General features: G+C 36.9%; 1 protein-coding gene across 2 annotated transcripts; it reads right to left on the bottom strand.

Moving 5' to 3' along the window:
* Nucleotides 1-1,092: 1,092 nt before the first annotated feature.
* On the bottom strand, nucleotides 1,093-24,852 carry LOC119071752 (inositol polyphosphate 5-phosphatase K). 2 transcript variants are annotated; one of them, XM_037176788.1, is made up of 8 exons: nucleotides 24,362-24,852; nucleotides 9,853-9,975; nucleotides 9,565-9,790; nucleotides 9,326-9,501; nucleotides 9,033-9,263; nucleotides 8,817-8,970; nucleotides 4,356-4,493; nucleotides 1,093-4,284 (listed from the first exon to the last, which is right to left on the bottom strand). In XM_037176788.1, exons 1-8 carry the CDS (start codon nucleotides 24,388-24,390, stop codon nucleotides 4,024-4,026), a joined length of 1,338 nt encoding a protein of 445 aa, XP_037032683.1. In that variant the 5' UTR covers nucleotides 24,391-24,852; the 3' UTR covers nucleotides 1,093-4,023. The 2 variants fall into 2 exon arrangements, with proteins under 2 accessions (XP_037032683.1, XP_037032682.1); XM_037176787.1 differs by having other exon boundaries at nucleotides 4,356-4,580; nucleotides 24,362-24,848.
* Nucleotides 24,853-25,220: the final 368 nt, after the last annotated feature.

A 25,220-nucleotide genomic window follows, 5' to 3' on the forward strand; every position in this document is an offset into this window, starting at 1 on the left:
CTCATTTTAGCTAACATAGACAAAATCTTTAATTTCCTATCGAAAATTTTTTTACTGAGGCCTTTCAGTTAATTCTTTCTTCAATTTCCAATCAAAATTTTCTTACTGAAACCTTTTTCTCAATTTTTTCTTTGTTTCCCAATCGAAATTTTTCCACTGAGGCCTTTTTGTTTTCTAGAAATGTCTCAGTAGGAAAATTTCGATTGTAAATCAAAGAAAAATTAACAGAAAGGCCTCAGTAGGAAAGCGAAGAAAAAATTAAGAGAAATGCCTCAGTAGGAAAATTTTTATTGGAAATCAAAGAAAAATTAACAGAACAGCCTCAGTAGGAAATCGAAGAAAAAATTGAGAGAAAGGCCTCAGTAGGAAAATTTTGTTTGGAAATCGAAGAAAAATTAACAGAAAGGCCTCAGTAGGAAAATTTCGATTTGAATCACACAAAAAAAAAACAGGAAGGCTTCAGTAGGAAAATTTCGATTGGAAATCGAAAAACATGAACTGAAAGCCCTCTCGTAATCAAAATTTATGTACTTTCACTAGCGAGCGGAGTAAACGAAATTTTTTAAATAAATTTTTCGTTAGTTGAACTTTTTTTTTCTTTTAAAATTTTACACCGCCAAATCGCTGCGCCCTAGGCAAATGTCTTAATTGTCCATGTGATGTGGCGGAACTGTGTGATTCACTTAAACTGTGGAAATTAGACAATATTAATCAGTCATACGAATCGAGTGCCTAATTGGAAAAAGTCGCCCGAACGCAAGGGCCTTTTGACTTTTTCCCCGAAGGGCTTTTTTTGATCCAGTCCGGGCCTGGTAGGGAGAATAGATCGTTCCGATATTGTGTCTTTCTTCCGTTTTCTCTGAAAGATAGAAACACTTGACTAATGACGATGTTACTGATTTCGATGATTAGATTCCTTCTGGTCAGAAAATCGACAGACTCGGCAGACTTAAGATACACGACAAATTTTCCGACTTTGTCGTTTAAATTGCTTCTCGCTGACATCATTGCTCTATTTTTAAGAATGTGACCAACCATGAATTGTCGTTGATTTTTTCCAAATTCCTGAATAAAAAAAAACAATAAAAAAACTCTCTCCAGTGAATGTAAACTTCAATTTATTGTGTTAAGTGTTCCATTTTTCTTGTTAAAAAGCATTTCATTCAGAACAATGTAAGTATTGTCTACGAGACATAATTGAGCTATATTTTTCATTGTAACCTATCGAAAGTTAAATTGCTGCCCGCTATTGTAATGCGTGTAATTTTCACCCGTTAATGCGCTCAATTGCAACGAAACTACTATCACTCACGATTTTGTGTTTTTAAATGTGAAAGCACTCAATTTAGACGAAAAAAAAAACTCAAAAATTAGTCCGATTCGTGGGAAAATGTAAAAAATCTCAATTTCTGTCAATATTAATACGGATCTCAGATACGAGGAAATTTTTTTGCGTTTTCTAGAAATTATTGTTCTTAATGATATTCCAGGCTATACTTTGTGAGGGTTCTGTAAAATTATTGGAAATTCAATGGGCTGAGGAAATCAAATGAATAATTTTGCAACTCAGCATCATAATGTGCAAAATTTGCCAACTTCAGACATCTCTGTGGCATAAAACGTTGTATGAATCTTGTTGCAAAGTACCTGTGGCCACGTGTCATAATTTACACATCTAGATTCTAATAAAGTACTTTGCACTCGATGTCATAATAGTTAGTTATACAACCGACTGATAAATGCTTTTTCAGGTACTAGGTGTGTAGATTGTCACTCGAGGCCGCAGGCATACAACGTTTTTCGTAACAAAGGCAATGGAAAGTCCTACTTTTCGTCACTTGTTGCGAAAATAACTATTGTTTGAAAAGTTGCCATATAAAATTTAATCGGTCGTCACCTTTCAGAAACAATTAGTCATCTGCTGTTGACGATGTCCACAAAAATAAGCTATCACTTCTAGCTAGTGCTGTCTCGTATCAATTACAACTGATGAGGGAAATGATTTAGTATCGACACCATGGTTTGAACAAATGAAGTAAAGGATTCACTGATTTAACTGTGATAGACTCGACGTGTGAAACCTCTTAAATATCTCTCAAGTAGCCAAAAATGGTTATTGCACATCGCACTGAAAAATCAACGACACAAGAAATGACTGGACTTTCTAAAAAAAAAAAAAAACGGCGAGTTCATGAAGAAGTGAGAAGTCGACGATTCTTCATGAACTTTTTCTTCAGAAATTCGTCATTTCTACAAAATGTTAAAAGACGGTTCCGTCAGAAAGTCGTCGTTTCCTGTGTCGTTGATTTTTTAGTGCAATAAAATGTTTTTCTCTTTTCAGCATTTAACTGAAACGACCCAACATTTATTTAAGTTGACGCCTTTGACGACACAACCAAACTGTGCGGAATAATAAACCGACGGCTGACAAGATTTTTCGAAAAGCCAGATTCGTTTATCGTGAAAATTCTGTAACAGTTTTCAATTGTTCTGAGTCCAGAACACATACAAAAAAATTTCTTAAAAAGTTAAATAATCCACCAGTTCTGAGTGGTGGACTCTCTGGATGAGGAGTACTGTACATCATTAGTTATTACTAGGAACATTAGTCCCTCATTAAAAATGTGTTTTTTAGTCATAAGAGGCGTAGCAGATTGCAGATGTACAAATGTTGCAGAATTAAATTAGTTTGCCTTTTGTTCGTTCCTCACCTGACGGTGGAAATTTGGTTCTAGCTCTTCCTGAACGAAAGATAGAAAATTCATTTCTTCGAAGGTTTTGTAGGAAATGGAACGAAGAACAAAAGCTGTAAGCAAACTTACCATCCAAAAAATGTAATTTAGAAGTTACATAACTTCAAAACAAATTTTTGTCGTTCTGGAAAAACGTGGAAAACTGCGGGAAAAACGGAAAATTCGGAAAACTTTTTTGCACTTAAAAAAAACTTTGAACCTTCATCATTCATTTGAGCCCCATATCGCCTATGTAGATTCAATAGTCGCTTCACAGAAATTCATCAAAGTTGACTCTACATCGAAAACTTTGAAGGGGGGTCAGGGGAGCAGCTGGGCGGAAATTTTGGGCATCCTATCCAAAAATGTTCAGAATTTCAATCTTTATCGATGGTGCAATTTTCACGCCTTTGTCATCAAATGCACAAAAAAATGGCTTTTATATGAACTTGGACCTCCACTAAAACGAAAGTGGCCAGATGTTAAAGACTAGAGAGCTTTTAATATCTTTGCTTAGCACACCAATTGCCTTTTTCTATTCCCTCGGTCAGCTTCCAAACAATGAAACAATTAAGAACAATCGGAAAGCTTGAATATCAGCGGGCTGAGTGTAGGCAGCTCATTGCTGATTGTAGCAGGTCAAGTCAAGTCAAGTCAAGTAAAAGTTAGTTCAAAAATTAGCTGTAAAAAAAATGGAAATCGAAAACTGAGTGCCACTCCTCTAGTTTAGGCAATTTTTTATAGGCAACGAAAGACGGACACTAGCCAAACAAATAAGACGGAATGACCGCTAAATTTTACACTGCTCGGAAAGACAAAGTCAAAACTGTGGAAAATAAAGTAAGCAAAACGGCAGTTCGATGATATATTTCCGCCCCACAAAGTATAGCCTCGTAGGCTCTGGACTATGGGATAAAACATTTCATTTTGTTCGTGAACTGTCTATTATCTAAATTGTGACTGTCGAGGTGAAACTCGATACAAATGTAAGAAATTGAGCTTTGTTCATTTGCCGCAAATTAATTTTCCAAATTTTTTTTATCTTCAATACTATGCATAAACGGAATCAGGATTTAATTAAACGTAAATTAGTTAATGGAAACACCAGTTACCGATAACAAAAACTAAAACAAAAATCAAAAATTTTGGTTCACTCATCACCGATAAAATAATTTGTCTCTCCCGGTCGCGCGCCTTAAACAAAACTTAACAAAATGCAATAAAAATTATAACAACTGAGGTCCAGAGGTCACGAAAAAACAAAATTGTTCACAGAAGTAAGAAGGAAAAACTAATCAACCGATTCGAATCGAGGTGAAGGACAACGTTTTTCCGCCTTAAACGGCTTAGAAATGCCCACTAGACCAGTAACGCCTCTTGTGCCAGTACTTTGGAAATACAGCACGACATATCGTTCGTCCTCAGGTAGTTCACAAGTTTCCGGAAATTGCAAATGGTAAATGATTTTATCGGCTGGTACATCGCCACTCGGTGCTTTGCTGCGACTAGTGTATTCGTAAGCGATGTATTCGTCTAAGCTGGTAAAGTCCTCCTAGAAAAAGGAATCAATTGTTGCGTGTTGATAGAGGTCGAAAAACAATTAATCAATCAATCAATCTGTACCTTATACACACCGATCCAATCATTTTCGGCCTCTTCATAACCAAACGGTAACGTATATTCGATGACATTGTCTTCACCAATTTGCCAAATGTTGATCGGTGAAAAGTCGACAATTTTCTCGGTCGGATCTTCGAACACCTGAACAGAATAATATTCAGAGTCTGTGGTATCGCCACCAGGGCTTCGTGTAAGTCGTTGTATAATTAGTGGCGCTTTATTAACGCACTGCATTACGATGTGGCGTGGTGTTTGCATGCATGTTATTGCGTGTACGGTTCGGTTATGTTTGTTTGTTTTTTTGTGATTTAGTTAAAATAGTGTCGCATGCAAAAGAATTTTCTTTAACAATTTTGTTTGACTTTGTTTTTGTGTACACTTAACACGAATGCGAGTGATTAGTGTAGGCTCACAAGTTTCAGCCGGTTAATGTAGAGAGAATAAAAATAGATTTGGTTCCTCGATGTATCGATGTTGACCGTTTTTTACATTTACATTTAATGAATCTCGCGTTTATCAAAGTGTATCGATGTGGGGAACCAATTATATTCTTAGCATTTCCTAAACATTGTTACAAGTCTGATTTATGAAAGAAAGAAGCGATAGACAGACATGCAAGCTCTTTAACACAATTTAAAATAAACACCCATAAGAGCACAAATTAAATTCTTATGCGTCACGTTTTTTAATCGTTCACGAACAACGGGATTCACAGTCCATAACGACGATAAAATGCAATCAAATAAATTAGCATAATAAATTACACACAAAATTAGTGGATACACGAAGAAAGAAGCTTATAATACTGTGTCAGAGAAGTGTATGTATAAAATAGACAATGTGTTACTGTGCCAAGAAAACAAAATTCAACAAAAAACTATAATTAAGACACGAAGTGTTGAGAGTACTATGCGAGCAATTGCACATCTCAATGAATATTGTTTTATCAATGATTAAGAAGAGTATTAGAATGGTTGTTACCGCACAAAATTTGTATGAAAAACTGACTTTGTCTATCTAGTGCTGAAATATCACGTTTCGTCGCTGTTCTAAACTTATTCTAAATGGTTTTTTTTAACATACTTTAGAAAATAGAACATTTCGTACCTAGGACTAAAAGTCTTTTTTAGCGTGTGAGAGGCGCTAAAAAAGACTGTTAATCCGTGGTATGAAATAGTATTTTACTATGCTGGTGCATGTAATAAGGCTATTACATGTATAGGCAATAACCTTTACATCACTCGCATAGTAAAACGCCGTACTACACACGGAAAATAAAGTGATATCTCGTATCACGATGAGTAAATGTACCTCGGGCTAAAGCCCTCGGTTACTTTTACTCATCTGGATACGAGATATCACTTTACTTCCCTTGCATAGTAATGTACTATTTCATATCGGCAGGAAAAAAAGTGCGACCAAGTCTCACTTTTTCTGTCCTAGGTATGAAAAATACTATTTCATACCACGGACCCGAAAAGTGCGACTTTGCAAAATGTGTAAAATTACTTGAAAGGTGCGGGAAAGTAGGAAAATATGCAATTTTGCTTGCGCTGTCGCGAATCTGGATTTTCTTAAAAATTGAATGTTCCGCTTCGTCTCGTCAATAACTTTCATTTGACACATCGCACACGATTTTTGAGCAAATACTCTCAAAGATATGCTTGAACAAGTAACCAGAACAGTCGGAGCGTTTGCTGCGACTGAGCCCCGTACGACCCGTAATCCGATTTCGTCTGTAACCATAATGCTATACGCCCGTACCTGTAATACGTCCACAACCCTCTAATGCGTTTGTTACCAAAATGATTCCGTAACCCGATTGCGTCCTTGACATTATTGCCCACTTAGTCAAGTTAGGTATGGTCAGATTTACTGAAAGTGTTCATTTTTAAAATTGCGCATAGCACAATTACGAAAGCCCGTACGAAGTACCTTTCAAATAAAACCAACAATTTTAGACAATATTTTAGAAACCCGAAATTTTTTGCCAACTTTCCATTCGGTATTCAGTTACCTCTCAAATGAAACAAAAACTGGCAAAATCGGATGAGATTTACTCGATTTATGTGCAAAATACACTTACGGCCGAGTAGCGGCCTTAGTCCAAGGACATAATTCTAAAACATAGCTAACGCCGACCCGTACGAAACACCTATTCGTATCAAGAGCCTTTAATGTGAAACTCTTCATTTCTCTTACTTCAATTTCTTCTCTGCTGAAAAACTATTCTCCCTTTAAAATCAGTTACATTATCCACTCTTTGCCTTTTTATCATATACAACTAAATTGCCGGAGGCAATATAGACAGCCCCGTACGAGGTCAAATTTCAAAAATTCCTATTTAAACAGCTATGTACCGCTATATTTAACTATATTTCACTATAAATAAACATTTCACAGATAAATATATGCTATTATATAGCTCTATATGCCTGTATATAGCTCAATATAGCTGTATATAGGTATGTATAGATGTCCATATATGGAATCCCTGAAACCCCACACACATAACTAATTATTTCCATGTTAACAGAAACTCTCTAAGCATCATTTTTCCCACTTTATATCGTTTTTACTAAAATCCAATATGGCCGCCGGCAGCCATTTTGTTAGGAGACCGGAAATAGTACCGACGCTTTACATTCGTTAATACCTTTCAAACAAAAAAAATTCATGAAATTCGGTCAAAATTTACTCGAGATATTGACAAAATACTCCACGTTCACTGTACGGCCGAGTAGCCAGATAAGAGCTCACTCCAAGAGACCTAGCTCACGCTCCGGAGAACAAATTTCAAAAACTTTTTTTCCCTGATTGGTACGGTCAATACCTATCTAATAAAGCTAAAACAGACGAAATATGTTCAAATGTGGCCGACCTACAAGCAAAAACTGCTTTGCGCTCAGTACGTGGTTCACACCAAGGTGTCTAACTCACGAGTCGGTCATCCGATTTCCATAAACTTTTTTTTGTCGATCGGTATTGTAAATACCTTTTATTTGACGTATCACTTACAAGTGTAACGTTTGAATGTCCGGAGATATCTTCGAAAAACCGTAAAGCACTTATTGGGCCACAGCTCGGGAGGGGTCGATCCAAAATCACTCATCTTCGAACTTAGCCTGTCTTTTGACATTACCAAACGGGAAAAAATCGGATGCGTTTTACTCAAGTTATCGTGCAGACAGACAGACGGACATTTTTTTTTCACTGATTTGGCATCTCTAGACAACCACAATAGGTTTCCCCTTACTCAGGGAGTCCAATTCGACGTGTTACAAACGTATGCGTAAACCTATAAGACCCCAGTACATCGTACGGGTCTAAAAAAAATGACGAGAAAAATTCGAGGGGGTCAATGAACGTAGAAAATTTTTTGTCACTCGAAACAATCCTTTCGACATCCTTTTTGAAAATGGAAGAACTTTTGCTGAAAATCCTCTGAAACATGGCTGAAGATTTCTTTAAAGAAAATTCTTTGTTACTCAATCTTTCGGTCGGAAATTTTCATTAGGTGAACTCGATGAAAGCATAGCCGTTAAGTATTGACAAGAAATCGCCGAAAAGTTTTTCATCTACCAGTTTTCTCGACTAAAAGTCTTCGATGACTAGATGAAACCCAAAAACTACATTTTGTAAAAAGAATTCCATCTTAAGATGATCCATTGACTTCCTGTTGCATTTCGTGTACATCCTCACTTTGTACAAGAAAAACATTTTTTGTCGATATTTCACAAGGATGGTGAGAGCCTTGACCAGATTTTCTTTTTCCAATATGAGTTAGAAGTTCCTTTATGAGAACAGGCTCCAATGTACCATTACATTGGTCCTGCTCCTACACATCTTTCTTTAATATAAAAGCGAGAGGAATTTACGCATACTGTTCAAGATGTTAGAACTAGACCTGATATTTGCATTTTTGCGTTGGCCGACACAGACTTATGCCAGTCTTAATACAAAGATGTGCAAAGTCGATGAGACTTTCGATGCGAAAAAAAAATTACTTTTAAGAACGAAACATAGGTCGCAGGAAGTAGTTTCCAAGGTAGAACATGAAGGAGGGAGTTACAAGAATTTACTGGAAAAAGTTTTGAAAAACATTTGGCGACTCACGATTCCACGTTTCCTTGAATCGTTTTCGAATTTTCTTTCCAAATTGATTTCACAAAAATTATGTCGAATTCTGAACAGACAACTTGTATTGGGCTGATAATCAGTTTCTTTTACCAATGAGTTCAAGGAGAGGTTATACGAGTATAAATACATCAATGAAGAGGAACAGCCTGTCTGAAATTTACTTCTACCGCGTGATTATAGAGTACAGTTCCCCCTCGAAATTCACAGTACTCAACATGCACCCTTCGTTTATCGACAACAAAATCACAATCTCGTAAAACAAAAGCACAAAAGCACAAAACGATACGAACTGCCACATCTCTACACAATTAATCAAAATTATACCTTAATGGTGAATTCGCTGGTGACCGGCTTGTGATCACTAATATTGTAGCCGGGATGACTTCGGTACGACGTTTGTTCAGCCGACAGTTCGGCATTCTTATAAATATTTTGTGGTTCCTTATAAAGAACGCGATCCGTCCAAGCTGGCCGACGTCTAAAATTATTGATTATTGATTAGTGGACACAGCGAACGATACTTCAATAAGGTAAATTCACTTCATGTCATATTCGGAGGTTCCTCTCTCGAATTTGAATGTTGGTGGAAAAGCTGGAGTCCGTTCAACGAGTTCGGTAAACGCTCGTTCTTGCTGTCGAACTAACGATAGTTGATCTTTGGCAATTAATTCATCTAGTTTGTCCTGCTCGACCAAATCGCGGATTTGTTCTGGTGGTGAAGTGGTTTCGCCAGTTAAACGAAAGTTTAAATCGCCAAACCAGAAGACATAACTGAAAGGGAAGGAGAACCTTGTCAAGTGATCGTCGGATGTGATTCGATAAATTCGTTGTACTCATGAGTGAAGATGTCCGTGGTGGTCTTGACATGAAACTTATGCTCCTCAACGATCTTTTCGTAATCTTTTATTCTCTCCTCCAACATATGGTCGTGAGCAGCCAAATGAGCGTTAACAATGCAAACGGAACAGCCATACAGCGAAAATCTTATGCTAACGGCACCCTTGTTGCCCTGAAACGGAAACATTTTTTTCCAATTTTATCTAAATCAAAAATCTCGGAAAGTAAAACTCACCCAAATGCCACCCAATCCAGTACGAGTGTATTCCGATTCGACTTCTCGAATGTGTAGGAGGTGCTGTTTTTTCGCAAACAAAATTACCAGCAGACCTTGCATCTGTTCCGACTTAATGGCTATGTATCCTCGAACCTTCAGCAATTCTTTGAACTTTTGCGTCCATGGATCGTCTTTGAACAATCCCTTGACCACACTCTGCGGCTGAGAGTTGATCTCTTGTAAGCTGTAATGAATGAATCATTTTCACTTGCTGAATTGATTTGGTTCAGTGAATGAAGAAGGTACCCGATAACGTAAAAGTCCGGACGATGTAAGTCATTTTCCGGATTATTTTCAAGGCCAAGCAAATTGTTTAGGGCTATTCCTTCGGGATATTTCGTACTTACATTCCATGTGACGATGTAAATGCTGAAAAGTAAATTAAAAATTTCAATTCAATTTTCATAATTTGTGCGAGTGTTCATACAACAGAGCAACGATAATTGTGATAATCTATTTTTAGATGATGATCGGCGACAATTAAAAATAACAAAATAATTATCATTGGCGATTACGCATGCGCTAAACCGAATTTGCAATTTCAAATTTCTATTTTTCTTTCGAAAATAACGTGACTGTTCACAGTGTCAATGGACAATAAAAAAAACGGAAACTTGTGTCTCTGCACTTAGACCCAACAAAATGTAGAAGATAAAATGCGGTATGGTGGTTACGAAAGTAGTCATTGGTTTCATGCCATTCACTCAACTCATATCAATCACAGATATGCGAGTACAAGCTTAATTGATATACAGTCCACTCAGAATTAATAATATTTTACGCAAGTACTCGGCACGCAATCGAATGACTTGTGAGATCATACACGCAAATTCCACGTTAATTTCATTACCTTCTATTGCTTTTAACGACATAAGGTTAGGGGTCAGCGTTGCACAGGCTTTTAGTTTGAGTTTAATGGAGCGACTCTCATCATTCATTGTCTGTCCCTGATTTATTACTTGCGTCATTAAGGAAATTACATTAGCTCAACCGAAGTTACGGCGTTGTAATCAACAATATATTTAGAATGCCCAGCCAGATTTATTCAGTTAATAAATTTGGTTCATAAAGTTAAGGTTAGAGCATCCAAACAAGTTATTTTGAATCGATATAAGGTATGAAAAAAATTGTGCCTTTGTTCAGGGAATTCTGATGATTGTTCTGGATTCTGTCGATGGTTAAGGTAACAGCGGGCCAGATCATAAGAAAAAACCAGGAAAAATCGTCTGAATTCTTTACAGTTCTAAAGTTCTGGGATAGAGAAGACAGTGACCCATGAAGACGGCATTTATTTTGAAAAACTGACTTCAAACTTGTTGAAAGTCCAAATGTTAGCCGAAAAAATGGTCAAAAACGTAAGAAATGTCTGGTGTCTAGAACAAAGAAGTAGTGGGAACATCAGGATTCGACATTTTTTTGGATAAGTTACTTCATCAAGAGTCACAAAAATAATTTCATAATTTCATTTCAATAAAAATGGTTATGTCTCACGAAACAGTAAATTGTAATGTTCATCAGGAAAATCGTCAATAACATCCCAAGTATGGAACTTTCCATAATCCTTGAACGTTGAACAGAAGCAGTGAAATGTTGTGCAAGAAACACTGGAACTAGTATCCCAGATTATAGCTACGTCTAGAATAAAACTTAAAAAAATCCTTTTTCGGATGGCCGGCTGAATACAGAAGTACGTGAAGTTGATGCAGGCAGATATTGTCGGCAAATTTGATAGAATGTCACCTGGAATAATCGTCGTGAACGAGTTAACACTTCTTGGTTCACCAATCACTGACAACGCCTTCGTTAAAATCTTCAGGAAAAAGCCGGACCAATTGAAACTACTCTTCGGAAGGGGAAGACTAACAAGTCTGGACAATTATCAGATCGCGTATTACCTGTTGAAGAACTGTATATCGATTCCAAAACTACAACGAACGTCTCCCACATGGAACAACACCGATTTAATTGAAGAAATAAATAATTGCATCAAGTCAACCGGTTCGTTTTGGAGGTCTTGGTATCCGAAGAGTTAAAGATTTGGCTTTGCCGGCTTTCCTGTATAAATGAACGGATTGTCGTCAATCTTCTTCTTCTTCTTCTTCTTCTTGTCGTCAATGGTTAGTATTATGTTCCAGTCGCCTTCGCTCACCATTGAAGAAATGTCCGACTACATGGATGGTATCAACGCTTGGCAAGAACTGAATCCCGAAGCTAATCGCCCAGAACGTCCCCACCTACAGAAACATTGGGACATAATCCAAATAAACAGATTGTTCAACGACCTACGTTTCGACAACGAGGAAGAAATGGCTAGGATCTTAGCAATCCGAAAACCGGAATCTGGTGCATGGTTCAATGCTCTTCCATCATGCAACCTGGGAACATTGCTGGAAAACAACACATTTCGCATAATGATTGGCATCCATTTGGGCGTATATATTTGTGCTCCACACGTATGCCATTGCGGATTGATGGTTACAAGTAAAGGCAGACACGGTTTAAAATGCAAAAAAGTGCTGGAAGATGGTCAAGACACTCATGGCTAAACAACATCATAAAACGAGCTCTTACCACAGCTGACGTGCCGGCCAAATTAGAACCACCGGGACTATTTCGAGAAGATGAAAAACGGGTTGACGGAATAAGTTTGATCCCTTGGCACAAAGGCAAGACGCTGGTGTGGGATGCAACTTACACTGACTCGTACTCTCCCATCAATTGGAAATACAGCACCAAGACAGCAGGGAAAGGAATCCAAATTAAGAACGGTGATCGAACGCAATTACCATTTCGTACCGTTTTCAGTAGAGACTATGGGACCATGGTGTCAGGACGCGCAAATATTTTTCGAAGAACTAGGAAAGATGATCGAACTTAAAACCGAAGAGCCAAGATTAAAATCTTTCTTAAAGCAGCGCAATAGTATGGCCATCCAGAAGGGAAATGCGGCATCGGTAATGGGATGCTTCGAACCCAGCGACGGTATGGAGGAAGTCTTCTATCTGTGATTTCTTGTGATTTTTTGTAAAGTCTGTACTAATGCTGCAATAAACCTTTTTATTTCAGTACGTGAATGCAGCTTTCGAATGACACCTCATTTATGAAAAATGGATTAGAAATAGCCAGGCATTTTGATGAATTTTCCAGAACACTTTTTGCAGGAACCTTAAAACCAACTACATTCCGAATCCTCCGAAAAAACGTTCTTCTATGAAATATCAGTAATTATATACTTTCCAGAGCAGACGAAATTTTGCAAAAGGATATTGCATTTTCGGAAACATTCGACTTTAAATGTTTTCATGTGAATCGCTTTTGCGGCCGGAAAAACAATTTTCCATTTTCCTGAAAAATTTTGTTCCAAATGTAAAGAACAGGGAACAAATAAAAATCTTAAAGAACTCAAGACGCATGTAAGCTGTTTTTCAACACAAGAATCTGGACATCAGTTACATTTTGAGTGGCTGACAAAATTCGGTACAGTGCGAGCGTTATTATTAAGATAAAAATCATTTTAGAAAAAAAATTTCAGAGACAACTTTTTTGTTTAGTATAGTCTGAAAGGCTGAAATAGCCGTACCCACTTGAATGACGCACTAAACATCAACCAATCAGGCCCTGAATGTAAGCCATTTGAATAAGAAATAACTGTACAAAGTTAGGTCGCATCATATTTACAGTGCCGAACTGGCCCTATGGGCCCGAAGGGCCTTTTGATTTTTGTGTGTATAAAGGGCAACGAAGGGCCTTTTGAAAAATTTCTTCATACAACGCCTGAAGGGCTTTTTGGAGCCAGTCCGGCACTGCATATTTATCAATTTTTATTACGTTTTATACATTGAAATTAACTGCGGCTTGTCAACTTTCGGCACCCTGGACTTTACTTAAATAGTCGAGGAATGCCTCCAAATAAATTTCTGCAAATCCAAAACTGAATTCTAGATTTTTAGAAATTTATTTGGAGGCATTCCACGACTATTTAAGTAAAGTCCAGGGTTCCGAAAGTTGACAAGCCGCAATTATTTTGAATGTGTTAAACCGAAGCCAGTCTCAACCATTTCTCAATCGAACTACTCCCCTTACTGTGCCTATTACGTCAACTTAACTTTTGTCAAATGATTACAAAGAATCATCGAAACCTTTTACATCTAGTCATCTGTAATCGACAACGACGTATTAATGAAGTGCTGATTTCTGGCTGAAGTTTTCTTACATAGCCAACTGAAAGTTAAGACAAATGAAGTAAAAGATTTTGCATGAAAATATTTTTATCGACAGAAGTAACAGATTTTATGTTTTTTTTTTCAGCCAAGATTAACCATGCCCCCTATATGTTATTCTTTTCGACCTAATTAACGACACTTTCTTATCATCCAACTTCTCATTCATGCATCCGAAAAACATTTCATCAAAGCTGAAAGCGTGCTTCATTAATCAATTTGATTATCACCATTATACCAGTCCGTGCATTCCTTATTATAGTTTACTGTGTTCGGTGTCATGAAATGTTTTGATGTTTAAAAAGCTATAGATGATGGATACGGATTATCCATTTATCGTTCAAATTTTAAATCGAATGACTATCAATTTGATAATAGCCTCGATATACACAATTTAAATCGAGTCTATGGGTTTGTGATTGTATACGCTATTTGTGTGGGTGGTTTATTTATACGTTTCCAATTTGGTAGATTAATCTTCTTCCATATCAAAAATGAATTCCAATTTGTGTTCAATTTCAAAATCAAATATAAATAAATGATTGGAACATATTTACAGCGAGAACATGAACTGCATTATATTTCGGTTGGCTGGGATGAAATAAAATAAACCATTCAATTAGCGCGAGCTCTAATGAGAACCACTCATTTCCAGTTACATTCACAATATTGTTGAACAAAAACAAAATCATTTTTCAAAATTATGGAAATTAAGTGCTTTTGCCTAATTGCAAACGATGATGGAAATTGTTTTAATTATGTTGTCTGTCTGCTCGACATAACAAATAACATCGTTGTTATCGGATGAAGCGGTGAAATAATCATTTCATTTTGAGATAGTAAGTCACACAGTCGATCAATAATCTAGTGACTGTGATAATTCTCTCAGAGATAACCCGGTTCTCATTCGGGTTTCACTAGTTGGGTAAAGTCATAAATTTTATCTATCCGACTTTGTTTTGTGCCTTTGTTGGTTTATTAAGCCTGCCAAGCAAAGTCTTCTGTGAAATCATGACGAATAAAAAAATATTCGAAAAATTTGATCGACATATTGTTATGAAGAATTAGGACTGCAGCTAACGGCGAATGCTTCGCAGTACACATGCTGCAAATCCGATATAATTTGATCGACAATTCCACTAACAATGCTGGCCTCGGTGGATCAGTGGGTAAGCGCGCTGACTCATCATCCCAGGTGTCGTGGGTTCGATTCCCACCTCGGCATGGTCCTGCGCTTTCCGGTTTTTCCCTACCTCTGTTAGCCTGTCTAACATGTTGGGACACTCCAAATCCCTTCCTAATCAATAATATTCCTTCCCAAAAACAGTCGAAATATTCATCTGAATGCAATAAGGACGCCACATTGGATGACAGAGGAATAGTACCTGTATCACTCCAGAGATGGCGCCAAAGACACCAAAAGATTCGACAAAATAGACGCGAAAGTGACAGCCCGTTCAATATCACACATGGGGTTCGTGTCGAAAGTACGATCAACGTATAACAGATGTCACCACTCGGTTGCTGAATCTGTTGACTAGTTCAACCTCCCGGCGGGATCTTGTTACAATGGACATATAGAATTAATGTGTGAAATAAAACTAAGTTAAGACCTTGTACGATTAAATAATACCCGAACCTGTCGAAAGACCTCTCGGTGGTAATTGTAGATAGTCATAAGATACAAATGTAAATAACATAGATTGTACAAACCATACGCTAAATAAATAAATAACTAACAATGCTATTGGCACTTATTCTATTCTATATAGAATATACTTTCGCGGCATTACGTAACACCACGGCAGAGTAAAAGTAACCCAGGCAGGAGCGCTTGTTTGACTAGGGACCTGAATAATCTAGTAGCCCTATGTTTTTTGCGAATTAAATTTTTCAACTTATGTCAGCAATCATTTGAGTTCATTTTCATACAGTGTATTAGGTCCCTCATTTGACGTTTCAATAATGAACCGCTCCTGCCAGGTTTACTTTTACTCTGCCGTGGTAACACAAAAATTTGCTTCAGCTTATTTTCAGCTGACTCACTCACAACCAAAACTGGCTATGCATTTTTATACGACTCTACCTCTGCCACTACGTGTACTGTTAAATCCGTATAAACACTCACAACCTCGCTCATAACCAGTTTTGTTTGAATGACTGAAGCAACTGAATATCAGCTGGCATACTTAAGCTTAGGTCACAATTTGATTGAAACCATTCCTGTAATTAAATTTGTTTCGCAAATAATCATATTGCAAAGCTTCAAGAGTTTAATTAACGTTTGGACATGGATACAATCGAACTCGTCAAAGTCAAAATGTCTAAACAAATACGTCATCTACTACGTACCGTACCATGTACTATTTTTAATAAGCACAGTCGTTTCCTCAAGAGCTTCCGATCAACTTAGACAATTTTAAAGTATTTCTTACGTGGGAGGTCCAGGTAGCTCAATCGGTAGAGCGATGGACTCACGCCCTATATGTCACGGGTTCGACTCCCGTGTCAGACATAGTTCATAGGGCTTTTCCTAATCGTAAATGTCAGCTACTAGCGACACCTATGTTCTAATAGATAAATCATACGATTCACAACTGTAAATCTATCGAAAATATGGGTAATGCACAAAGGACCCATCGGCGGCTTAGGTGCTTGAAAAGCGTCCTGTCCATCTTATCCTATCCTATCCTACTTGATCTTTAGAAACTTTGATCTTTATCACGGCAGTGTAGAGTTAACCAGCAAGACATGGTTCATTTTAATGCTTTTTCAGAATTTTTCGGCTCCCTCAATTGCTGAGGTGTCCCCTGACTCCTTAACAAAAATCCAGGGAGCCGAAATCTGACTAGCCGCAATTGTCGGCACTGTGTTAAGGACACAGGTAGAAGCAGTTAACATAGTGAAATAAATGAATGAAAAACGTGACGTTCATTACACAAAATCCAACCCGCATAAAAGCAATGAATTCGTTTTGCCAAATCGACCACTTCTGGCTGGTTTACTTTACACTGTCTCTTCAACCGAAAGATAAAACAGTCGATAAATAAACTCAAAAATTATTGAATTTGAATGTTTATTTGAGTAGGGCCTGACTGCATCGTTGATCTGAATTTATTTACTCACAGAATATTTCAGAGCTCATTTATCATAAGCTGTCATGTCATAATAATCGCATAACAATAATAACGAAGAATGATTTGTTTATTTTCCTCTAGTGATGGTGATGAAGGCGAAATAGGGGAGGCTACTCTAAATATCTGATGATGCAGACATTTTTTAATCGATTTGTTCAGTCTATCTATGACTATTATGGTCGCAAGAAGGTTTTAGAAAATTGTGTCAATAAGATTCCTACCTAATTCAATCTTCTAGACCCATCTGTTATCGACAATGACATCGATAAAAATACGCGTGTGTTCTCTTACATCAATGAAATATATGTTTAATCTATTGAAGTAAAAGATTTTTTATCAAACAGAATAAGTAGCAGAGTTAACACGATTTTATTGCGATAACCTTTCCATCTGAAGGAGAACAATAAGTTTAATTGATTTCTTAAATCGCCCAATCGTTTTCCGTCAGTTTTAACCAAAAACATTTTCTCTGTCCAAAATGCAATTGATCGCGTTATTTTTACAAAATGTTACAAAATTTTTACAAGGAAATTGTTTTCACTACCTGTCCCATGCGAAAGTTATCCTTTACAAAACAATTTGCACGTTGTGAAAATGATCCGTTACATGTGGACCATTTTCGGTTCATTTTTTTTATTTTCCTATTCGGAACTTTTCGCATGGGACATGTAGATGCTGCTGTTGAGTATGATCAATTCACTCCACGGTACTTTTACAAAGTAAACTGAATTACTATTTTCGATCAGCTTAGCCTAAATCATTTTGTTCACTTCTAATTCATATCCAACTGAATAAAGTCATTTTGTGTTTGGTCTGAAACTTTAATCTTGTAGAATCCAATAAGGTTCCAATCGCGAACAGGTTATGCGCCCAGCATATACAAGTTAAGGAATGGAAGATAAAGAAACGAGAATCGTAAAGTTGAACAATTCCAATTATTCAATCTGGAAATATAAAATGGAACTGATTCTCATCAAAGAAAATCTGTGGGAGAAAGGAAGCTCCAGTGGTCGGCAAAGAAGCAGTAGAAGCAAATAAGGTAGCAGCAGCAGCAGCAGCAGCAGTCGAGGAGGCAGAATGGAAAAAGTTAGACAATAAGGCCCGAGGTCGAGGGTAATCAGCTTACTCACATTCGACGAAAGACTACTGCTTGGGACTCATGGGTGTCATGAAAAATCGCATTAAGCGGCAAATTTGCGATTTGAAAATGTCCGATAACGGAAATGCTGAAGAGCACATCAATCAGATGTCTGATTTCTTTTAAAAATTGGTCGATATTGGCGAGGAAGAGATCCCAGAGTCATGGAAAGTCGCGATGTTGCTAAGTAGTTTGCCCAAAAGCTATGATACGCTCATAACGGCACTGGAAGCAAGGGATGAAGATAATCTGTTGTTCTTCAGATGATTGTGACGAATCGGAATCAAGAAGGGTCACACGAAGAACGACTGTATGCGATACAAGTCGTGGCTTACAAAACAAGGCGAAAAGGAAAAGGAAAACGCATCAAACGAAGCTGTCAAGAAGATGTTATTGGTTGAGTATGACGATGATTACCTCTCAACAAATGACTCATTTTAATTGGTAAAATAATGAAAAATCAATTGCAATTCAGCAGGAGCTGTATGGTATTGAGTGAATTGAGGAGGAGTGTGGAGTGTGTGCAATTCACTCAACGGTACTTTAACAAAATAAACTGAATTACTACTTTCGATCACTTAGCCTAAATCATTTTTTTCACTTCTAATTCATATCCCACTGAATGAAGTCATTTTGTGTTTGGTCTATCCTGAAACTTTAATCTTGTAGAATCCAATAAGGTTCCAATCGCGAACAGCTGCTACGTACTTCATTACTTGGGCCACAACTTTGTGATACTCGCAAACTCACTCACTGTTTTTCGACAAGGGTATATTCGAGGCGGAGACAATAAAGAGAGTTACCGAAGCTTATTGCTCAAAAAACACAGTTTGATTTTATCACAAAATTGTTAAATCGTTTAATGAATTACTTACTGTTGCTCGACAAAGTTTTGGTTGAAACTTCAATGTCTCAAATGAAATAAAGAATGAAGTGATGCACTTTGATCCACAAGATGAATCAAAAAGCTTTTCTATTTCTTATGACTGTATCAAATTGTACACAACCGACGTTTCACTTTTTACTATCAAGCAGACAGTTTTAGTTTATTTTAGGCTGTTTATACTCGATAATGTTGCTTGTTTAGGCTATCGGCAGATTAAGACAATCAAAAAGATTTAAGTCTGTCACCGATTCGTCGAGTGTCTAGTTATAAGTATGACTTAATGGACCATGAGCATAGAGCATTACCACTCATTGCGTAATTGTTCCGTACCTAAGTTGATATTATGCACGAATGATACGCAAAAATTTCTACTGAGTCATTTATCAGGAAGATTTCTCTTTCAATAAAAACTTTGACAAAGTTGCTAACGAGTTTCTTGTTGGGTACATTTTCTTTCTTCAAATTTTATTTATTTCTTCTAATGGAATCGCCCTAGAAATGCATTTTTCCAACTGTTTTCCACATCTAATGTGCTTTTAATTGCACATTCGCATCAAATTGCATTAAGACTAACATAGAAATCCAACTGGCGTCAACTATTATTAGTGTCATACGGTGGATTGACACAAATAGAGGTTATCGATGCATCTAAATCCGACCGACTCTTGGGGAAATAAATCAATAGAGAATGCCTGATGGACGTGGCGGTTGCATTGCAATGAAATCAATTTTTACTTCGTGTTCGTTAATGGAATTTGTTCGTAATTACAAAATCGGTCAGAATTATTCCAGGGATTGACCATCAATGACTTTGTATAGACGTAAAAGCTTAGAAAACCGCAATTACCGCTATTAATTTGTCTATGCATATTCTAAGTTAATAAAAGCGAATGTTGAAAAATTTATGTGGGAAAATGCAAACATCAATTATAACAAATAATTGATGGAATTGCGCTGATGCAAGAAAGGTTGATTTACACGTGGAAAGTTATTCCAACGAAATAACTGCGAAGTGTTTTTGAATATAGGTTTTGAGCTTTTATTTTCAATAGAAAAACAAAGGAAATTTGAAAGCTCTCATTTTCACTTACGACGTTTTAACTTAAGTTTACATTCCATTCAACAAAAAGTATTTCGCGAGAGAGCCGTGAGATAGCAAGCTGTCAAATAAACAAAGGAAAAAATTCAATTTTGTCTCTCACACGGAGTACTTTTTTGATAAGAGGAAACTAAGCATTAGCACGGCAGAACGTCAATCGTTCTTTAGGACTGAAAGTTTGCTTTTGTGGATTAGAAGCTCGTTTTTGTAGACGTTCTCTCTTTTAAAATTAAAATAATTCCATAATTTGGACGTTCCCTGTATTCGGATATCCACTTTTGTGTATCAATGGTGTATCTGTGTATCACATAAAAACAACGAGAATAGGATAGGATAGGATAAGATTGGCAGGAAAGCTTACGCTTTCCAAGCACCTAAGCCGCCAATGGGCCTGTTGTGCATTACCCATATTTTCGATAGATTTTACAATTGTGAATTGTAAATTGTGTGGTTTCTCTATTAGAACATAGGTGTCCCTAGTAGTTGACATTTTAGAATCACGATTATGACTTACACGTATGGCGTACAAGAACTATGTTCATCATGTTTGGCTTTTTCTTAGAGACCTGTTATGGTCGATAGAGCTGACTAGTGTTAACTAACAGTAGAGACTAATCATTTATGATTAGGAAAAATCCGTATGAACTATGTCTGACACGGGAGTCGAACCCGCGACATATAGGGCGTGAGTCCATCGCTCTACCGATTGAGCTACCTGGACGTGCCCGACAACGAGAATAGTCAGGATCCATATTTTCAATCATGGGACGTGAATCTCACAGGAAAATAACGTAATTTTTTGTACAAAAGTGACGTCACTTTTCAGGGAGATTCATCTCCAGGGATTCCACGCAAAATTTGAAGTAAAAAAGTGGAAAAGTGAGTAAAAATAACGAAAATAGTTGCTGGAAATAGTTGATTTTCTGGTGAAAAAGTTGGTAGAAAAGTGAGTTTTAGGAACTTTTTAACCCAATTTTACGAGAAGTCAAAGATTATTTTACGAGTCAGTGTCTCCGGGATGAAGCCATAGGTGATTGAATTGCAGATAACTTTAATTTCACCAAACCAAATAGTTTTTAACGACTTAGCAAAATATTTTCAAATAAAGGAAAGTCTGCCTCCAATGAATTTTCAAAGACTTTTATCAAGTGTGGAAGAGGAGGCAGTAGGATATCAACTAGAGGAATCATTTTTTGAAGGTTTTAGCGATCGGCTGCATACAAAATTAAAGGTTTTTGGTCGGCTAAGGCCATTTTTTCGTATTTTCCCTAAAAAATGGCCTTAGCCGACCTATAACTTTTAACTTTGTATGCACCCCCGACCTATAACTTTTAACTTTGTATGCCCCCGATCGCTAAAACCTTCAAAAAATGATTCCTCTAGTTGATATCTAATGGATTGCTGAAGACACTAAAGCTCAACAACCGTCATCTACACCCCAAGCCGAGGCTTTAGCCGACTTTAAGAAAAAGGTCGGCTCTTATGACTGCTACTATGCTGACAAATCAGCATTTACAAAAATGTGAAGCATAAAAGTTCGTTACTCAAATACCACAAATTCGTTTGCCGAAAGAGGCTTAACGTTGAACGCCTTTTGCATTTTTGTTACTGTCTTAAAAACGTAGGAGGTTAAAATTTCTGAGGCTAGGGAAAGGCTAGGTCGACGGAATTTTCGTTTTCAGAAAGAGGTATACTTGGATGAAGTTCTCTTCCGGTAATTTTTATGTCAATTCTATTTTTTTAATCTATCTACAAAATGATGTTAACACTATTATAAAGACTTCCGGATGCTGGCTATAAACAAAACTACAGCCTTCAGTTTCAGGTGAATATACTGGAGCCTAAGGTTCGTTACGATGAATGGAAGGATTGCGCAAATGACTTAGTGCAAGTTATACATTAAGCGCTTTTAAGTTATAAGCCATGCTCATAAATTATGTAACACAAAAATCTGGAGTTTGTCGACGCGAAATGTATGGGAATTTAAAAAAATGTTCCCCTCATAAATTGCAACTAAATTTTTAAAAACTTAAAAAAATATCAAAAATGTCGAGGTTGATCAAAGTTTTAGAGGTTTTGTAAATTTACCTATAACTTATAAGAGCCTGACTTAAAACTTATAGGCGCCTAACTTATAACTTCGACGAATTTATTTGTGCAATCCTTCTAATAAAATTAAAAAGAGATGCACTTATACAGTTTTCGATTCTTTGAGTCTTGTTTTTGTGCCCGAACTCGTAACATCATATCGCCACTTTTTCTTGTTGTTTTTAAGTTTTATCTAACTTCACTTGACCTAGCGGATTACCTGGAAAGTTTGTGTGAATGTTTGAGGCTACCTGAAACTTGACCTGACAGGTTTGAGTGAAACCACACAAACCAGGTTCTTTTATCTAGGTCCTATTACCTGCACAGATTTGAACTTTCAGGTCGAACTACATTTAAGCCGCTGTTTCGCCGGTCGACCCATTTAAAGCTATATTTTTCACATTGGAGTAAATGACACTTAAAACAGAAAGGTTGAAACCATAGGTAAAAGGTGCATTGATGCATAAAATATTCATCCAATGGTGCAAATACTTAGCGGAGATACGTAAGTTCATCTTAGACAATACTAAAGTGAAAGAATACTCTTGTAAAATGTTTTTGCAACGGACTATATACTACCCTAGAAACTTTTAATATAAAATTTCTAGCGCCGCAGGCGAAATTCTACAATTCTAACATGTTTTCTACTCTACTTTAATTGATTTAAAAAAAAGTGAGTAAAGGGTCTGAAAATAGTTGAAAAAAGTGAGAAATCAAGCAAATAGTTCCTCACTTTTTCAGATTTTCAAAATAGTTGAAAAAAGTGAGAAAAGTGAGTGCGTGGAATCCCTGCATCTCCCATGATTGAAAATTAGGACCCAGTTGATTGTGGTTTTGAGCACTATTTCACAGGACTCTCAATGATTGACGCTGTTGGCAAGTCGGTCACATCTGTCACTTCACCGAACAATATTTTCATCCAAAATTTAATTTCCTAACAAATAATTTTGATTTTTAAGTTTCGTATCTCAAAAGTCCGACTCGCCATCGCGGATTTTTGCGGTAGTGACGATAACAATTTCCACAATTTGTTGGATCGAGATAATTTTGTTACCGACGAGTGAAATCCACATTCTCACAAGAAGGGGAAATGGGAAGTAGGATAACGTCTCACTTCGAAACATTGGAACACCGACAAAGGAGGAGTGCACACAAAGTGCTTATTTCCGGAACCTGACAAAAAATGTGGAACAACGAGCTCCTCAACATGAACCGGTGTCGCATAGGAAGCTGGGTAGGAGTGATTCCGGAAAAATTGGTTTTCATGATAGTTTGGCAAAATTGGAATAGCAACCGACCCCAAAAATAGCTGTAGCTTGGAAGAGGGAACTGGGCTTCAAGATATCTGTGAATGTCTCTCAGACACAGGACATGGGAACTTGGATTTCCACGGACTAGTCTTTCAGCTTCTGACAATGGTTGCAAAATTGAGACCAACGTAGCATAGGATATAAGTTCAATGGAGCTGTGTTTCGTATGCAAAAGTCTCGATGTACCAAATCAATGTGTAACGAAGAATCAATGTCTAACTGTCACACTTATCAATATTACGAAGACAAGTAAAAGGCGCACAAAATTATCCAAACGTGAGTGAGATGGCAACACAAATCAGACCTAATTTTAATTGTGCCTGTGGACATCAAACACAAAAGATATCCAATATCCCTCATAATTTACATCGAATGGACTTTGCGATAACTTTAAATTATGCAAATTTCCAGGTTGTTTACAACCGAATTGTTTTATTTGTTTATCAATATCAATGCCAAGCGAAATTTAAAATCGCACAACAACAGCGAACAACAAAAAATTCGCTTAGATAAGCAGTTTAAAGAGAAAAGCGAAAATAACTGAAGGTACGTACATACAGCAACATTAATAAACAAAATCAAATTTCATTGCTGCAGGCTCCAGTTCGGCGAAACATATGGTTGCGCAAAGAATCTGCCTCATACATAATCTAAACAACTTTGTTTCCAATGACATCACACACTTGCTCTGTGTAACCTTGACCAATAAATAATGTATGTCTATCGAATGTACAAACTATACTTGATCGGTAAATTGAAGCGACTAGCACGAACATTACATAAAAAACAGAAACATAAATCGCAAAAACTGAGTCCATGCACTACGATTTTCACATGAGCTGCCAATTATAAACATTTTTGTAACAGTTTCACTTACTTTGCGTTCCACGATTGAAATCTGCTCATTTTCGCAATGGTTTTTCTAAAATGTTGAAATTACAGACACTTGGTAGTTAGCACTTGAATCAAGAATCTAGCCAGCGAAAGGCACACTAATTTATGTATCTTTTATCACAGAAAATACAGCAGGTATCCCACACACTAATCTCTGAACATGAACACCTTTATCAGCATTTAATAATATCGTTGATAACGACCGACTGCTAATATTTAATTATGATTTTGGCCGTACGAACGAACAGTAAACACTAGGCCGTTGAATCAAAAATCACTTTGGAATGGATTGAACAATATGTGCACTTCGCGGAAATGGTTTATTTAATTATGCGACAGTTATTATTATTGCGCATAGATTTTACGAAACGTCATGGCAAAGTTATTTAAATTTCAAGCACACAACATTTACTAACCAACATCTGAAGAAAATTATTATTCGTACGCTGACAGTGATGGAATATTACATGGCAAACGTCATCGTATTTTTTGTTGCGATATGTGAGTAAAACCTCAAACGTACACATTCCGTCAGGCATTAATCGATTTCATTTGAGAAAGCTACTGTAGTTTGCATGGAATATGATAGGTGGCGTGGTGAACGGACGAAGGGAACGAAAAAGTATCGTTGTGAGCTTTCAATTTGAATATAAAAAACTTTTAGAAAATTAACGACTTTTGTTTGTTCAATCAACGTTGTGATTACGATAGTGTATGTTATTTCAAATCTCTCGTTGTTACTGGTCATTTAGAAAGCGACGTATAGTGTCAAAACTGACAGAATTCTTTCGTTCTGGGTTTTCGGTGGGTTTTGAAATTAAGTTTCTCTATGTTGCCCACAT

Source organism: Bradysia coprophila (genome assembly GCF_014529535.1).
Source record: "Bradysia coprophila strain Holo2 chromosome IV unlocalized genomic scaffold, BU_Bcop_v1 contig_5, whole genome shotgun sequence".
Classification (NCBI taxonomy): Eukaryota; Metazoa; Arthropoda; class Insecta; order Diptera; family Sciaridae; genus Bradysia; species Bradysia coprophila.